We start from the raw sequence: 14,814 nt of genomic DNA on the forward strand, positions 1-14,814 counted from the left end.
GATTTATCCTGGAACACGTAAATGGTAAATTTTTCCCAAAAAATCATAAGAGTATCCTGTCTGTTGTATTCTATTAAGGTGTTTGTCCTGATGACGATTGAGATACTTATTATGGAGACGTTGGGATGCAGCATTCTAAGGTATGACATTATTTAAATACAGTCCTAGGCGATGGCAATACAGGATGGTGTCGTGAAAGGTATGCTAAAAAGCGTAGCTTAGAGCTCGGAGATTCTGGCAGAGCAATAAAGCTTGCTTGGGTTTGGGCTAGTTGGTTTTTCATAATTTTTGTTCTGCGCCTTTCGTGTGTGAGTATCGTCCTCCTTTGTCCAAGTTTGTAGACATTAGCCAGCCCAGAACAAAAATAATTTCTTGCAGAAGACAACTTGTTTAAATTGTTTAAGTTTCCTAATTTTGTAACTCTAAACAACATTATGACCAGGAACTACCGGGAGAGCTTCTTAAAGAATCTCAAGTATGCGCCCAAGTCTTTCGAGAGCAATCAACGACTTGAAGTGCCCAGAAGAAGGCGTTATAAAGAAAACGTATATGGCGCATTCGCACTGGCGTTTGAGCTGCGTTTGCGAAGCGGTTGGGGATGCGGTTCGCGAGCAACCCTGTTCAGACACACCAAGACGTGGTTGGCGGTTTTTCGGTGATCACTCGTGACCTTTTGATACTTGGGTTTGGCAACCCTGTTTTACAATCCAAAATCCTGTTTAATCCAAAAACCAAAATTTATTTATTTTGGCACTCAGAAGATTTTTCTTCAGGCTCTTCGTACGCAGCATGAGTTCAGGCAGCGGAAGAAGAGACATGGACCCGGACAACCCGCCCGCGAATCCCTGGACTTCGCCCACAACCAAAGCTTAATTAGGCGCTCCTTGCTTGACTAAGAAGAGGATGTCCCCTACGTCTTCTTTGAAGGGGACCCTTCTCGCATGAATAGATGACATTGTTTTCGGGATAGAGTGTCAATTTCTCCGCCTCGTCGGTCGCTTTTATTAGTGATGGCCTGTAGCTGAGCCGGTTGGTTATCCATGCTTACTGATTATTAAACTCCACGGATCGTGAGAAAAAAAGGAAGTTTCTATCTAAGCTCTGACTGAAGTAGTAGAAGCTACCCTTTTGGGATGGGGAAAGTCGAAGAGGTGGAGAATACCACGGTCCGTGAGAAGAAAAAGGAAGTTTAAGTATAAGCTTTGAAAGAAGAAGAAGAAGCTACCCTTTTAAGGATTGGGTTGAGGAAAAGGAAGTGTATATAAAAAAAGGGTTGATAGTCCAGCAGTGTGTTTCTTTCTCTCTTCGTCGCTTTCCTAACGTTCAGCTGGTAATCAGTAAGCGCTTTTATTATTTCCGGAGTAGTGAGGTTCACTGGTGCTCAGTGAAACTCGAGTCTACTGTTTGTTTGACATTAAGCTCAAATAAACAGCGTTTGCGTTACCTGTGCACCCTCTGGTACGTACACTTTATTTCTTGAGTAGGTTCCCTTTATTACTTTCGGTAGTAGTAAACGTTAAGGTGGACCTAGCGCAGGTACTCTGCCAGCTTCGTGGTAGTGTGTTGGCTACGCAGTTAGGATCACGACGTCTCTGTTGGCCTTCGTAGTGGTCATGCACGGTGTCGAAAGCTTTCAGTAGATCACGTGACTGTTTTAGTGGGTTCAGAAGCTGCCATTTTGGTCAATCAGAAACGGGTTTCAACTTTCTATGGGCAAAAACTAACCAGCCAGCGAGCGACGGGCTTTGGCACCACGAATAATAAACAAACCCGAACCAAATCACCGGAGCGAAGCGCGTTAGTATTGCGAGTCAACTGGTGTCGCTACGGATTCGAGTGACAGACGCGAACTCCACGTTTCCTCGCTGATTTGTCTGCTGCAGCGCCAGGACTACAGCGCCTTGGACGCCTCCCCAGCGACAGAGGCCATCTTGTTTCGAGAGCTACCGACGTCACGTCAGCGTCGAGTTGCGATTAGTCGCCGCTTCGCGGTTCGCCAGAGCGGTTAGGGCAAATCTTTGCCGAAGCGGTTGGCGAAAGCGCACTCTAACCGCTCGGTCCCAGCCGCTTTGTGGTTGAGAACGAGCGAATCCACTTCGGGTATTCAGATCCTTTTGCAGTATGAACACGCCATTAAGGTTCATTCAAGAGCTTCGACGTGCCGACGCGTCCTATTGACGCCACATTGGCCGTTTTTATGTTGATGCAAGCCACATAGTAGCTCCAAGATGTTTCAGTGGCGCCTTCTGGAGCTGCACTCACACTGGCGTTCGTATCGCAAACGTGAAACGGATCCTTTTGTGTTCGTCATTAAACGCGCCTAAAATTCTATGTGTAGAGGAAGTCGTGTACTTCTTGCACAGGATTTTCGACGAAGTCAGAGCAACGCCGAGTTCTCATTGGCTTTGATTGAAAGGATAGAGGGTAGACCTCAGTGCTAATTGCCCTGAGTCCAGTTTTTTTTTTTTTTTTGTACAGGAAGACGACGAATTGGCACTCCGCATTGGATTTTTAAACAACGGCGTTCGCAACCGCTTTGGAAACGCGGTTCAGCTTCTGTTGTGAATGCGTCGTTAAGGGTTTTTGTCTGGTACGTCATGACCAGGATTTAGCTAGCCATGAGATCACAAGTTGTAATCCTGGATACTTATCAGAAGTTGCGAGCTACAAGTTTGAAGGTGTGTGTAAAGAGTACGATGAACAATTGGAATCTTTGCATTCTTCAATCAGCTCCGTCCAAGTTGACAGTCATGACACTGTTCTGATTTCAGTCGATAAATAATAGTAATATTAACAAGAAGAAGAAGAAGAAGAAGATATCCCGTCATTGATGGTGGGGAGCGAGGGAAAAAGCTGCTAAGTCGCACCTTGACGAGTCCTCGGCTGCCGTACATTGACAGACAACGGAGGCCAAACTCTCGAGAGAAAGTTTGTTGAAAACAACCTGTCCTAAATACACACGTATCATAAATACCCACCGAATATTAAACCAAATGAACACTTATGGTGAGCGTAATGGGCAATGCCAACCCCAGTGACATTTTCGCAGCACCCGACGCAGATAGCTTTGCGCAGAAGAGCGTCGTCTGTTTCAGGGTCCCAATCAATAAAGGAGCGTCCAAAGTGCATCCTGACGGCGCTTGCGTCTATGCGCTTCCCATCACCGGCTAAGCCATTCCCGCGCAACAAAAACGCAGGATCATGCGGCATTCACCTTGAGATTACTTGCCACTTTCATTCAACTTTATTCTTTCCCTCCAGCGGAGAGGGGGAGGAAGGCTGCCGCTTGCCTAAGTTTCTCTTCACTATTCTCCGAGAATAGCAAATGCAGCAAAAGGACGATCTCCGTAAGGATGCATTTTTGTTGCTACAGCTGTGCGATTTGAAATGAAACGGAATGCCCCGCTCGAGAGTAGCTGTGCTCCCTGAGCCTATCATTTAAGCACCTCCCCGTGTGTCCAACATGCACTTTAAAACACGAGAGGGTGAACTTGTATACCAATTCAGAAACACACCTTGGCGTATTTCTTTTTTTGCACATTTGCTTTTTGACTGTTTTTCTACCTTCACCTTTATCCTCGGGCACATCTGGCTGTGGCTCACTTGCGCGCCTTCTCGATGCGCGGGGGCAGGGCGCGTCCGACGTCGCCGGACTTCTCGTCACCCTGCGAGGGGGGCGCGTGCGCCTTCTTGGGCGGCCCCATGTTGTGCACGAGCGGCCGGAAGAGCCGGTGCGCGAGGATCCAGCCGTACAGGTAGTCGGCGCCGTTGCTCTCCAGGGGGCACGCGCACCAGCACAGCAGCAGGAACTGGGAACGCACGAGCCAGTCACAGGGCGCAGACTCACACATGCACCCTCACATTGACTCCGTAAGTGTGACGTCATGGGTCCAAACAAACCGCTGCTAGGGTCGTTGTTATGGACAAATGCATGTGGCTAGGTTTCGCTACTAAAACCCGACCGTTCAAAAATCGGGAGTAGGGTTTAAACTTCTAAAAATCACAGATATAGAAAGCTTGTATGTCATATATGTTTCAACAGAAGTGTGCCGGTAATCGCTTGTTTTTGAAATATTTACGACTGCAACTTCCGGTCCTCAAGATGCCTGCAGCAGACGACGAATGCAAGAATGCCGTCTGACACACGCCCGCCGACCAAGCCGGCGCCGGCGTCTGAATCGGGTGAATGAAGACGATATTCTGATATTGCATTTGGTTGAAATACAATAAGTTTCAGACACTTATAAGAATTCATACTGGGGTGCTATGCAAAATATGGTTTATCGAAAGTCCGGGCGTCGATCGAGATGATCGTCTGCTAAAAGATCGCATTGCTCCCGTTAGAAGAGCACTTCAGGTGATCGGCTGAGATCCCAAATTTTGTTTGCGGACTCGCGCTACGGGAGGATGTTTCGTACCTGGTTGTAACCATCGCGTGGAGAAAGATTCTTGCAGTTTCTTCAGATTTCCGCAAGACCCCAAAGCGCGAAAGAATTGGATAAACATAAGCTGAGTTTAACAGATTGTACTCTCATCGCGGGTTCAATGGAGATTTGCGATAAGGAAAGAGGAACATTTAAGACAAACATATATTAAATGTTCCTCTTTCCTTATCGTAAATTAAAAAAACAACACGCTCAACCATCTACCTACATCGATGGAGATCTTCACCGAAAGAGCACATCCACGAAATTTAATGTATACAAAAAAAAAAGAATGCGCAATTGCGATAGACATGCAATATTTTAATAACCTGACAACCTCAATATTACCTCGACGGTGTACGATTTGTTTCTCATGCTGGCCTGCACTACGCCGCCGGTAATGCACTTCAGATCGTCGTCATAAATGATCTGCATGACGCGGGTTGATTTTACGGAATTTTCGCCCCTCTGAACAAAGCTGGGTTCTTCACAGAAAAAAAACGCACATTGCGAAGGCCTCTGTGGCCTTGGCGATGCACTTGCATGCAGCAAATCTATCGTGTCGTCTGCTACCGAAGCAAAGGGGAGTGGAATACTTCAGAAATGGCTTTCAACGTTGCAATACGACGCTGAGATGACAAGGACATCTTCATAATTAGATATCAAGAAGTTAGGTTGCTTACTAAAAATTATTTACTTACTTATAAGCAAAAATCTAGCCTCATGTGGAGTCTCCGTGCATTAGTCCATAGCAACGCCCCTAGGAACGGTTTGTTTGGACCCAGACGCCCTGTTGTGACGTCATCACTTACGGGGTCAATTGATACACTAAAGCGCTCTTTAAAACCGTCCACGAGATTGCTTCGTCGTTCAAGAATCATGTTCATTGGCCCATTTTTTTTCTTTTTTGGGTGTTTCTACGTGAGATCGCGCAATGATACGAGCAAGCCTATGTTTGTCCTGGCCGGGTGTGGGAAAACATAGGCGAAACATTCGCGCATGTGCCGTGGAGATCTTCGAATAGGGTCACTCTCGAACCTCGGGGAGGTTCGGAAATTAATGACGGACTCCTCCTGCAGAAATTGCTTGCAACTGCGCATGGGCTCCATTTTCGTGCGGCAAGGAGAGCAGGCGCTCAGCGCTTTCGGCATTTCCTCGCAGCGCGTATTGCAGACACGGTTCACAAACCACGTGACTCCGATCAAGCGACTGGAAACTCTCCGTAATACAGGGTCTTTAACGGGACGTACCGACAGCAGTGCCACCGCCTCAGCGTGACGTCATATAGTTGATTTGACACGTAGATCGTTAGAACATAACGTGGCTGTCCTTTGGTTTATATTTGTGCTTTTCCGCGGAATTTTTTTTTACGCCGGCAATTATCAGTAGTTTATTTCAGGGGGTACATTTTACAGCGTATGTCTATCGCCATTTGTCCTTCGCTGTGTGTCAGTGTCAATCGCCGTGCAAGCGTAGCCGTGTGTTCATCGCCGGTACCACGGCGCTTGCGCCGGCCAGCACAGATCTCAAATCTTTAGTAGGGGCTCCGTCGGAATCACTACTAAAGTGACTTTTGAAACAGCTCCGGATGTAGTAGGCGCCTTCTATATAAACTTCCGGTTGTTTTGTTTATCTTTTTTTTTTTTTTTTGTGGTAAGACATCGAAAAATGGCAGGTTGCTGTGGAAGCCGACCAAGCGGACGTAAAAGTGATCGATGCCGCGTTACCTTCTCGCCAGAACTGGAGATTGAAGGTAACGAAAGCAGGCTGGGAATATATTTCCCATGTATTTTGTCAATAAAGGTAACGTGGGCGTTATTTTTTCACATGGCACTACTAGAAGCTTGTTACATGGCACGTAAACAGCGTCTCGGTAAGGATCATTTTAAGAAATCTGTAAAAATCAGCATGATTGATAAGTTGATTGCATGCATGGCACTATAGACGCTTATATTGAGGAGGAACTCGTTCAATATGATGCTGCTCCATGGCAATTTTGGTGCGACGGGTTTAGAACGGCGCTCTTGAATCTTGCAAGATTTGAATGAAACAATTGTGAGTGTCATGGCAACGGAGGCCGATCTGCCAGTCGTCTTGCGAGGTTTTTGTTGTCGGTATATTAGTATCTGTTAGGGTCCGGCTAGCAGTCAAGTAAGGCAATGGGGCTACTTTCCGTGAACCCAGTGACTTCACAAAATCAAACTTTCGACTATTTTAACGGCCGGTTAAGATACTACCTGCAAACCGGCCCTGGGCATAACCGATAAAGTATTTTCTCCTTTTGTATATCACGTGATTTTAAGTCGCTTAAATAGACCATGAAAATGTTTTGACAGCTTTAAGAAGCCTCTGTTGGTGCTTTTGGAAATGAAATTTAAATACACAGGGTCGCAAGGGCATAACACGAACGTGCAATATACATTTTTGACCATTTTTCCCTCAGGTGACTGTCTCACAACAGAACGACTGGTGCCCTGCATTTTTCTCAAACATGGTTTCAACATGAACGGAACAATTCGGAGATCGTCATTGCTTTGCATGTAAGTGCTTCGGACCATGCTCGCGATAACTATATAACGCAGCTAGTCTGATCAAAATATGACCCCTCAAAATGAACCTTAAATGTTTGAAGTAAGAAGAACTACTTAAAACGTGTTTCTACGCTGGGTGGACGATGTCGTTTAATGTTCGGCATTACGCTAAAGGATAATTTAACCCTTGTGTTCTATCAAAAGAGAATATAAAGGAAGATATGCTCGCCTTCAGGAAGTATATTTTTTGAAAGTATTGCCCAAGAAGATTTGTGATGCCACCGAGGAACACGTTGAGAATAGCGAAGATGAGCCAGTAAGACGTCCACTTTTGCATGCTCGCAGGCTCCCGCTTCTCGAGGGCTCGAATGCTGCACACCGCAAGAAATCAAGGTTGAGATTCAATTATTATTTAGAAGGCGAAACAAAGGAGACAGTAACTACCCATGCCCAGAAATGCAAAAAGGGGGAACTATACGAAAGGGGACGCACTCGGGTGTTTTGTTTTCTTTTGTGACAAACAACTTAGTATTTGCCAGAAAAATTGTTTGTTTAGATACTTGAACACTCAAAGACGTATCCGAGCATGATGAAGAAAATAATCATCATCTGCATGAGACGGGTGGTTCTAAATATTTTATATGGCCTCTTTGCTCGTACAATATATTACATGTGTCACTCCTTTTTTTTCTTGCTAAGACGATACTCGTGACCGACTAACCGTCCGACGCTATCAAGAGCCCGTTCAGGAGTCCGAGATTGTCGGTCCGTAGAGGACCCATAGAAAAGCTAAGAGGCTGTGATACAACACGCGATATAATGAACGTTTTACAACACCATCAACCCCTAAATTCCGCTGGTGGAATTCATACAACGCGTAGGCCGTTTCTTCGCGTTTATGCCTGGCACTTAAAGAAATCTAATAAAAAATGAAAGCCGTTTACAATTCCCTGTAACGCCGGTTAGAGCGCAGCACTTGAGGTCACTTAACCTCGGGGCTCACGTGACCTGAAGGGGTCACATGACCTTAGGGGGGCCACGTGACCCCCTGAGGTCACGTGACCCCAGAAGTCACGTGACCCTCTAAGGTCACGTGACCCCCTGAAGTCACGTGACCCCATGAAGTCACGTGACCCCCTTGAGGTCACGTGACCTCAAGGAGTCACCCATCCCTCAGTACGCTTCCATCTTCCTCCTCGAGCTGCGGTCACGTGACCACCCAGGTCACGTGACCTCAGGGGGTCACGTGACCTTGGGGGGGTCACGTGACCTCGGGGGGGCGGGTCACGTAACCTCGGGGGTCACGTGACCCCCCAGGTTACGCCGACGCCGACGCCGACGCCACTCAGGCTGGAAACGGGCCCCTAAGAGCTGCGCTCTAAAATGAAAGCCGTTTACAACTCCCTGTAACGCCGGTTAGAGCGCAGCTCTTGAGGAGGAAGCTGGAAGCGTACTGAGAGATAGGTGACTCCTTGAGGTCACGTGACCTCAGGGGGTCACGTGACCTCAGGGGGTCACGTGACCTCAGGGGCTCACGTGACCTTTGGGGGTCACGTGACCTCAGGGGGTCACGTGACCTCAGGGGGTCACGTGACCTCAGGGGGTCACGTGACCTCAGGGGGTCACATGACCCCCTTAGGTCACGTGACCCCATGAAGTCACGTGACTTCAGGAGGTCACGTGACCTAAGGGGGTCACGTGACCTAGGGGTGTCACGTGACCTGGGTGGGTCACGTGACCTCGGGGGGTCAAGTGACCTCGCGGTTACGCCGACGGCGAGGGCGACGCCGACGCCGCTCAAGCCGGAAACGGGCCCCTAAGAGCTGCGCTCTAAAAAGTGAAAGCCGTTTCGAACTACCTGTAACGCCGAATTAGAGCGCAGCTCTTGAGGAGGAGGTTGGAAGGGTACTGAGGGGAAGGTATGCACCTCGTCCTCCTCCTCTCATTCTTCAATCTCTTCTGGGGGGTGAGGTCACGTGACCTCGGGGGGGGGGGGAGGGGTCACGTGACCTGGGGGGATTTCGTGACCTCGGGTGGGTCACGTGACCTCGGGGGGGGGGGGGTCGCGCGATGCATTATGGGACATTTAGCCATAAGGCCCGCCAGCCAAGTGTGCCAGTAAAAAAACAAACAAAACCATCCCGGTTATTACACACGGCGTTCATAAATACAATTATCCCCCAAATGGGGCGCCACAATCCAGATACAATTCAGTCGCTACATTAGCCCCCCATACACCCCCTCTTCAGGAGAACTTTGCTCAGAAGATCAAGAAGGTTAGAAGGAAGCCAAACTCGGGTAAACTATGCACTGTAGCTTTGCCTTAAAATGAATACTTTGGTAGAGTCGCTATGCACCATAACCCAAAAAGAGACACAATGTGCCTTACACCTTACGCATGGCAGAGGAGAAAAGCATGCACTACAAGTTCATTCGTTTTGGGGTAACCACACGCCGTCTGTAACAGAAGTAGCGCGACTGTAGTGTCCTAGGAGACGCTGGAGGGGCACTTGTAAACACTGGAGGTGGCCTACTGCTGTCTCCGTCCCTTGAAGACTGCTGCTGCAGGGCTGCCGGACCGTCGGTCGTTTCAGGAGTCACAGAAGATGACGACGGTGCACTGCTGCAGGGGACGAGGTGCTTGCGGTTTCGCACGAGAACATCACTGGGCGTCTGGACGACGTAGGAAGGTGGCCTCTGAGCGGGGCTCAGAACCTGTCGGTTGGCTGGGTCTTCCACCCACACTTCCTCTCCGACTTGGAGAGGGCCAAGATCTCTTGTAGCGTGGCGAGAATTGAACTCCCTTTGCTGATTACGGCGCTTGGTGGCGTCGCGTTCGTTGAAGTCCTGGACTTGATGGATATCCGGAACTTGCCTCGTGGTGGTGACGGGTAGACACGTCGTAGAGCGTATCCCATAAGGAGCTGGGCCGGGCTGGAGCCCGACACGCCGGGAGTTTTCTGGTGTACTAGCAGTGCCAGGAAAGGTTTCTCTGTTTTCCGGAGTGAACCAGTTCCCAAAGTCAGGTGGGACATTGCCACAGAAACTTTTGGGTATAACCCCCCGTTTGACCCAGCCCAGCTTCAGTTTTTTGCCAGAAAGTCCTCTGTTTTTAACGCTCGCTCCCCTCATCCGGACCAACTTCCTGTGCTCCGGCTGGTGGTAGCGTCCATGCTTTCTGCCTGCATAATTGAGGAGACTACTCGCGGCCCCTTTTTGTCTCCCATCCAGCTTGTACCAAAAACGTCCACCGCGTCGAGGTTCGTCCTCGACTGTTCACACTTGACCGCCTCTTTGCCAAGTTTTTGTCAAGTTTGATTTGCGAGACGCGTTTTAGCATTTCGGTCTGGCACCCGCCACACGGGCCCTTACCACCGTCCGGTTGGACGGCCGCTACTATCGTTACAAAGTTTTGCCCTTCGGCATCAGGCCCGCTCCTTTTTTTATGCAATCTTTGGCAACGGCCCTCACTCGTGAGGCACGCGCCCGTGGTTTGTGGGCTTGGTCGCACCTAGACAATTTTTTATTTGCGCACACCAACCCGGACTTTTTGAAGAAAGAACTTGATATTTTTCTTGACCAGCTCCTTGAAGCTGGCATTCGTTTATACCCTAGCGACTCAATGTTCTCCCCGTCCACCCAGGGTAAGTTCCTCGGCTTTTTTCTTAATGGAACAACGGGGACCATTGGGCATACGCCTTCGAGGCGTCAAGACCTCCTCCTTGTGCTTCGCGCACTCCACTACCCCCAGACACGCAAAGTTTACCAGCGAGCAGCTGGCTTTTGGGGATTTTATTTTTCACTTTACGCATCTCATTTTCATGCCTTACGGCCCCTCCACGTCGCGGCCGCCACTGGCGCCCCCCCTTCCAGTCCTTGGCTCCATCTTTTTGAGTATGTGGTTCAGTGTTTGCCCGTTGCCGTGCCCTTTAACATTGTGCCCGTCGAACGTGACGTCTCCGCGGACGCCAGCTCTTCAGGCATCGGGATCTGCTTACCCGAGGGCAACATCGCCATCATAGCGTCCCGACCAGCCCCCATCTACCTCCGGGAACTCTGGGCCGTCCTGCTGGCCCTACTTCTAGCGCCGCCACGAACCAGAGTTGTGACCGACAACCGGGCCGTTTATCAAGCCCTCACAAGGGGACACGGACACACCCTCACGCGACCAGAAGCTCTAGCAGCAACTGTACTCATGCTCAATAAAGCGGGATGGGTTGGGTGGGTGCCCACTGACCAGAACCCGGCCGACGGCCCCTCTCGCCTCCACCGCACTCTTACCGTGGGGACGAGCCCTGCTTCGCTGGGTCCTGGTGAGGTGGGAACCCAGCGACTGACCCGATAGGGGCACGACACCCTAATATATAGGCTCCGGCCCCCTGGCGGCGACCCCGCTCGTCCCCACGGTAAGAGTGCGGTGGAGGCGAGAGGGGCCGTCGGCCGGGTTCTGGTCAGTGGGCACCCACCCAACCCATCCCGCTTTATTGAGCATGAGTACAGTTGCTGCTAGAGCTTCTGGTCGCGTGAGGGTGTGTCCGTGTCCCCTTGTGAGGGCTTGATAAACGGCCCGGTTGTCCGTCACAACTCTGGTTCGTGGCGGCGCTAGAAGTAGGGCCAGCAGGACGGCCCAGAGTTCCCGGAGGTAGATGGGGGCTGGTCGGGACGCTATGATGGCGATGTTGCCCTCGGGTAAGCAGATCCCGATGCCTGAAGAGCTGGCGTCCGCGGAGACGTCACGTTCGACGGGCACAATGTTAAAGGGCACGGCAACGGGCAAACACTGAACCACATACTCAAAAAGATGGAGCCAAGGACTGGAAGGGGGGGCGCCAGTGGCGGCCGCGACGTGGAGGGGCCGTAAGGCATGAAAATGAGATGCGTAAAGTGAAAAATAAAATCCCCAAAAGCCAGCTGCTCGCTGGTAAACTTTGCGTGTCTGGGGGTAGTGGAGTGCGCGAAGCACAAGGAGGAGGTCTTGACGCCTCGAAGGCGTATGCCCAATGGTCCCCGTTGTTCCATTAAGAAAAAAGCCGAGGAACTTACCCTGGGTGGACGGGGAGAACATTGAGTCGCTAGGGTATAAACGAATGCCAGCTTCAAGGAGCTGGTCAAGAAAAAGATCAAGTTCTTTCTTCAAAAAGTCCGGGTTGGGGTGCGCAAATAAAAAATTGTCTAGGTGCGACCAAGCCCACAAACCACGGGCGCGTGCCTCACGAGTGAGGGCCGTTGCCAAAGATTGGATAAAAAAAGGAGCGGGCCTGATGCCGAAGGGCAAAACATTGTAACGATAGTAGCGGCCGTCCAACCGGAAGGTGGTAAGGGCGCGTGTGGCGGGTGCCAGACCGAAATGGTAAAACGCGTCTCGCAAATCAAACTTGACAAAAAACGGCCTCGCCGGCAAAGGACAAGCTTTAAGGGCCTGAGGAAGAGGGGGCAGGCGAAACTTCGGACTTGGCAAAGAGGCGGTCAAGTGTGAACAGTCGAGGACGAACCTGGACGCGGTGGACGTAGTGGTACAAGTGGATGGGAGACAAAAAGGGGCCGCGAGTAGTCTCCTCAATTATGCCGGCAGAAAGCATGGACGCTACAGCCAGCCGGAGCACAGGAAGTTGGTCCGGATGGGGGGAGCGAGCGTTAAAAACAGAGGACTTTCTGGCAAAAAACTGAAGCTGGGCTGGGTCAAACGGGGGGTTATACCCGAAAGGTTCTGCGACAATGTCCCACCTGACTTTGGGAACTGGTTCACTCGGTCGCACAGGCGGGTAGGGCGGCAGGAGCGGGAAGGCCGCAGGCCGCCGACTGTCGTTGTCGTCGTCTTGTTGGTCCTGGTCGGGTGGTGGATGCGGCTGATGGCGCTGAAGCCATTGAAGGATTCGAAGGGCCGCATCTGCCAGGCTATCGTCCTCGGGGAGGTCCTCGGCCACCTCAGAATCGGTGGTTAGCTCCGAAGCGGAGGAGGCCGTCGTTGAGGGCGATGCCGGCCGGGGGAAGGCCCCGGACAAAGGAGCAGGAGCAGTGTCGGGCACGGCTGGGAGGGAAGGCCAACCAGCAGGGTCCGAAGGGGTTGCGGAGCCGGGATCGCCGGCTTCACGTAACGCTTGCGCCAGGAGATCCTCCGGTAAGAGGATGTCCTGGAGGAGTCCCAAAGTCGGGACACCATCGACGACTACGGCGATCGTCTGGGCCTCTCCAAGCACGAGGTCGAGGGGACGGGGAAGGCCCGTCGGGAGTGCGTCGACCGCGTCGAGGAGATCCAGGCACTCTTGGGGAGGCTGGAAGTCGGGGGGTAGCGTCGAACCTTCACTTTTTCTTGGGAGGGTTCTTGCGGGGAGACTTGGGAGGCTGGGGCTGAGACCGGGTGTTGGGACGTGTTCCTCGGGGAGGACTAACGGAGCGGTCAGGGGAACCACTACGGTGGGTGGCCACTCTTCGTGGTGCGGGCGGTCCCAACAAAAAGGTGGCTGAGGGATCAGCATAGACGTCGAGTGCGGCTCCCCACCCGGACAAGGCAACGTGGTAGACGAGCCGCACCCGGTCAAAGACGCGGAGCTTACTGCGGGGGGGGGGGGGGGGGGGGGGAAGTCCAATACACCTGCAGTCCCAAATGTCGACGAAGAGCTCCAGGAGCTGAAGCTCCTGGATCTCTCTTCTCCCGATGTGTTGGGAATGTCTTGCAACTTGTTGTACGAAAATGAAAGCCTCCGCGATGTCCCTGCGGGTAGGGGGGTCGGTGACCGTGAATAGTCGCTGTCGGGTGGTATGGGGACCGCGAGGGTCGGCGTGGGCAGCGACGGTGGACTGAGCCTGTACAAACGGCGTCCCGGCGTCGTAGGGAGGTCTTGGAGGGGCGAAGTGTTCGCCCCTCCAAGACTCTCCCTCCAAGAACTCGCCGCTCGCCGCGATTGGTCGGCGCCGTGCATGACGACACGCGCCGTCACTCCTTAGATCGCGACGTCAGAACGGAGGGTTTGAGGCGGTCGGAGAGTGGCATATTCGGAACTCGCGGCGAGATGCTGTGACGTCATTCTGACGTGGCAGAAGCCGCCGCGGCTAGGAAAAGCTTGCCGGCTCCGACCTAGGCGAGTTTGGGCGAGTTAGGTGCGAGATGAGGGAGGCGCGTCCAAAATGGCAGCGTTTTTGTGCGTGTTTCGCCGTCGGTGTAGGTATTTAAGCCACGCCACTGTGTTTGACATAGACGACGTTGATTTTCAACAACACTATCGCCTCTCGAAATAGGTGGTAAGGTGGCTGTGCGATGAACTGCGTGGCGAACTGGGCTTGAGGCGATGGAGTCGTGAATGAACCGTCGTCCCCGTCGTAAAACCTACAAATTCTACGAAGTGAATCCTACAAACAATGTGTTTTTACGGCAATCTGCAACCAGGAACGCAATTTCTCATTACCTACAGGCGCAGACTAACAACTGTGTAATTTATTTCTCATCTTTCTCCCTCCACAGCGTATTTTGACGAAGAAATCGGTCGTTAGTTGTTTATACGCCAGAACATGCCAGAACATGGCGACATTGTTGCCTATAGATAAGCGATTTAGCCAGTGCGGTAAAACCGCTAGCCTGGGGTCTTTAACATGCACCACGCAGTAGTGATACACAACCGCACGCCGGTACGATGCTCATCCAGATCGAAACGGGCAGGGGTGGGGATTGAACCCAGGACCCTGGGTTCTGCAGCGCGAGCTTTCGCTCCACGTGCACCCTTTTCTGAAAAAAACATAATGTGGGTGTGTGGCGACGTGGGGGGTGAAATATGAGAAAGAAATTACACAGTTGTTACTCTGCGCCATTCCTGTATGTTGTTTTTCGCCTATTCTCTGCTTTAGTTTAAATCTTTATCAAGTGC

At 51.3% G+C, this 14,814-nt stretch overlaps 1 protein-coding gene across 1 annotated transcript in view; it reads right to left on the reverse strand.

The window, feature by feature from the left end:
• Nucleotides 1–3,599: 3,599 nt before the first annotated feature.
• LOC120844257 (protein yop1-like) overlaps nt 3,600–14,814 on the reverse strand; it is a 31,249-nt gene continuing 20,034 nt past the window's right edge. Inside the window, exons 3-4 of the mRNA XM_040215934.2 lie at nt 7,185–7,326; nt 3,600–3,809 (exon numbers count right to left, since the gene is read on the reverse strand). Of these exons, the coding sequence (XP_040071868.2) occupies nt 3,600–3,809; nt 7,185–7,326 (352 nt within the window). The remainder of the gene's footprint in view (nt 3,810–7,184; nt 7,327–14,814) is intronic.

The sequence above is a fragment of the Ixodes scapularis genome, unplaced genomic scaffold (genome assembly GCF_016920785.2).
Source record: "Ixodes scapularis isolate PalLabHiFi unplaced genomic scaffold, ASM1692078v2 PGA_scaffold0__279_contigs__length_252992795, whole genome shotgun sequence".
Classification (NCBI taxonomy): Eukaryota; Metazoa; Arthropoda; class Arachnida; order Ixodida; family Ixodidae; genus Ixodes; species Ixodes scapularis.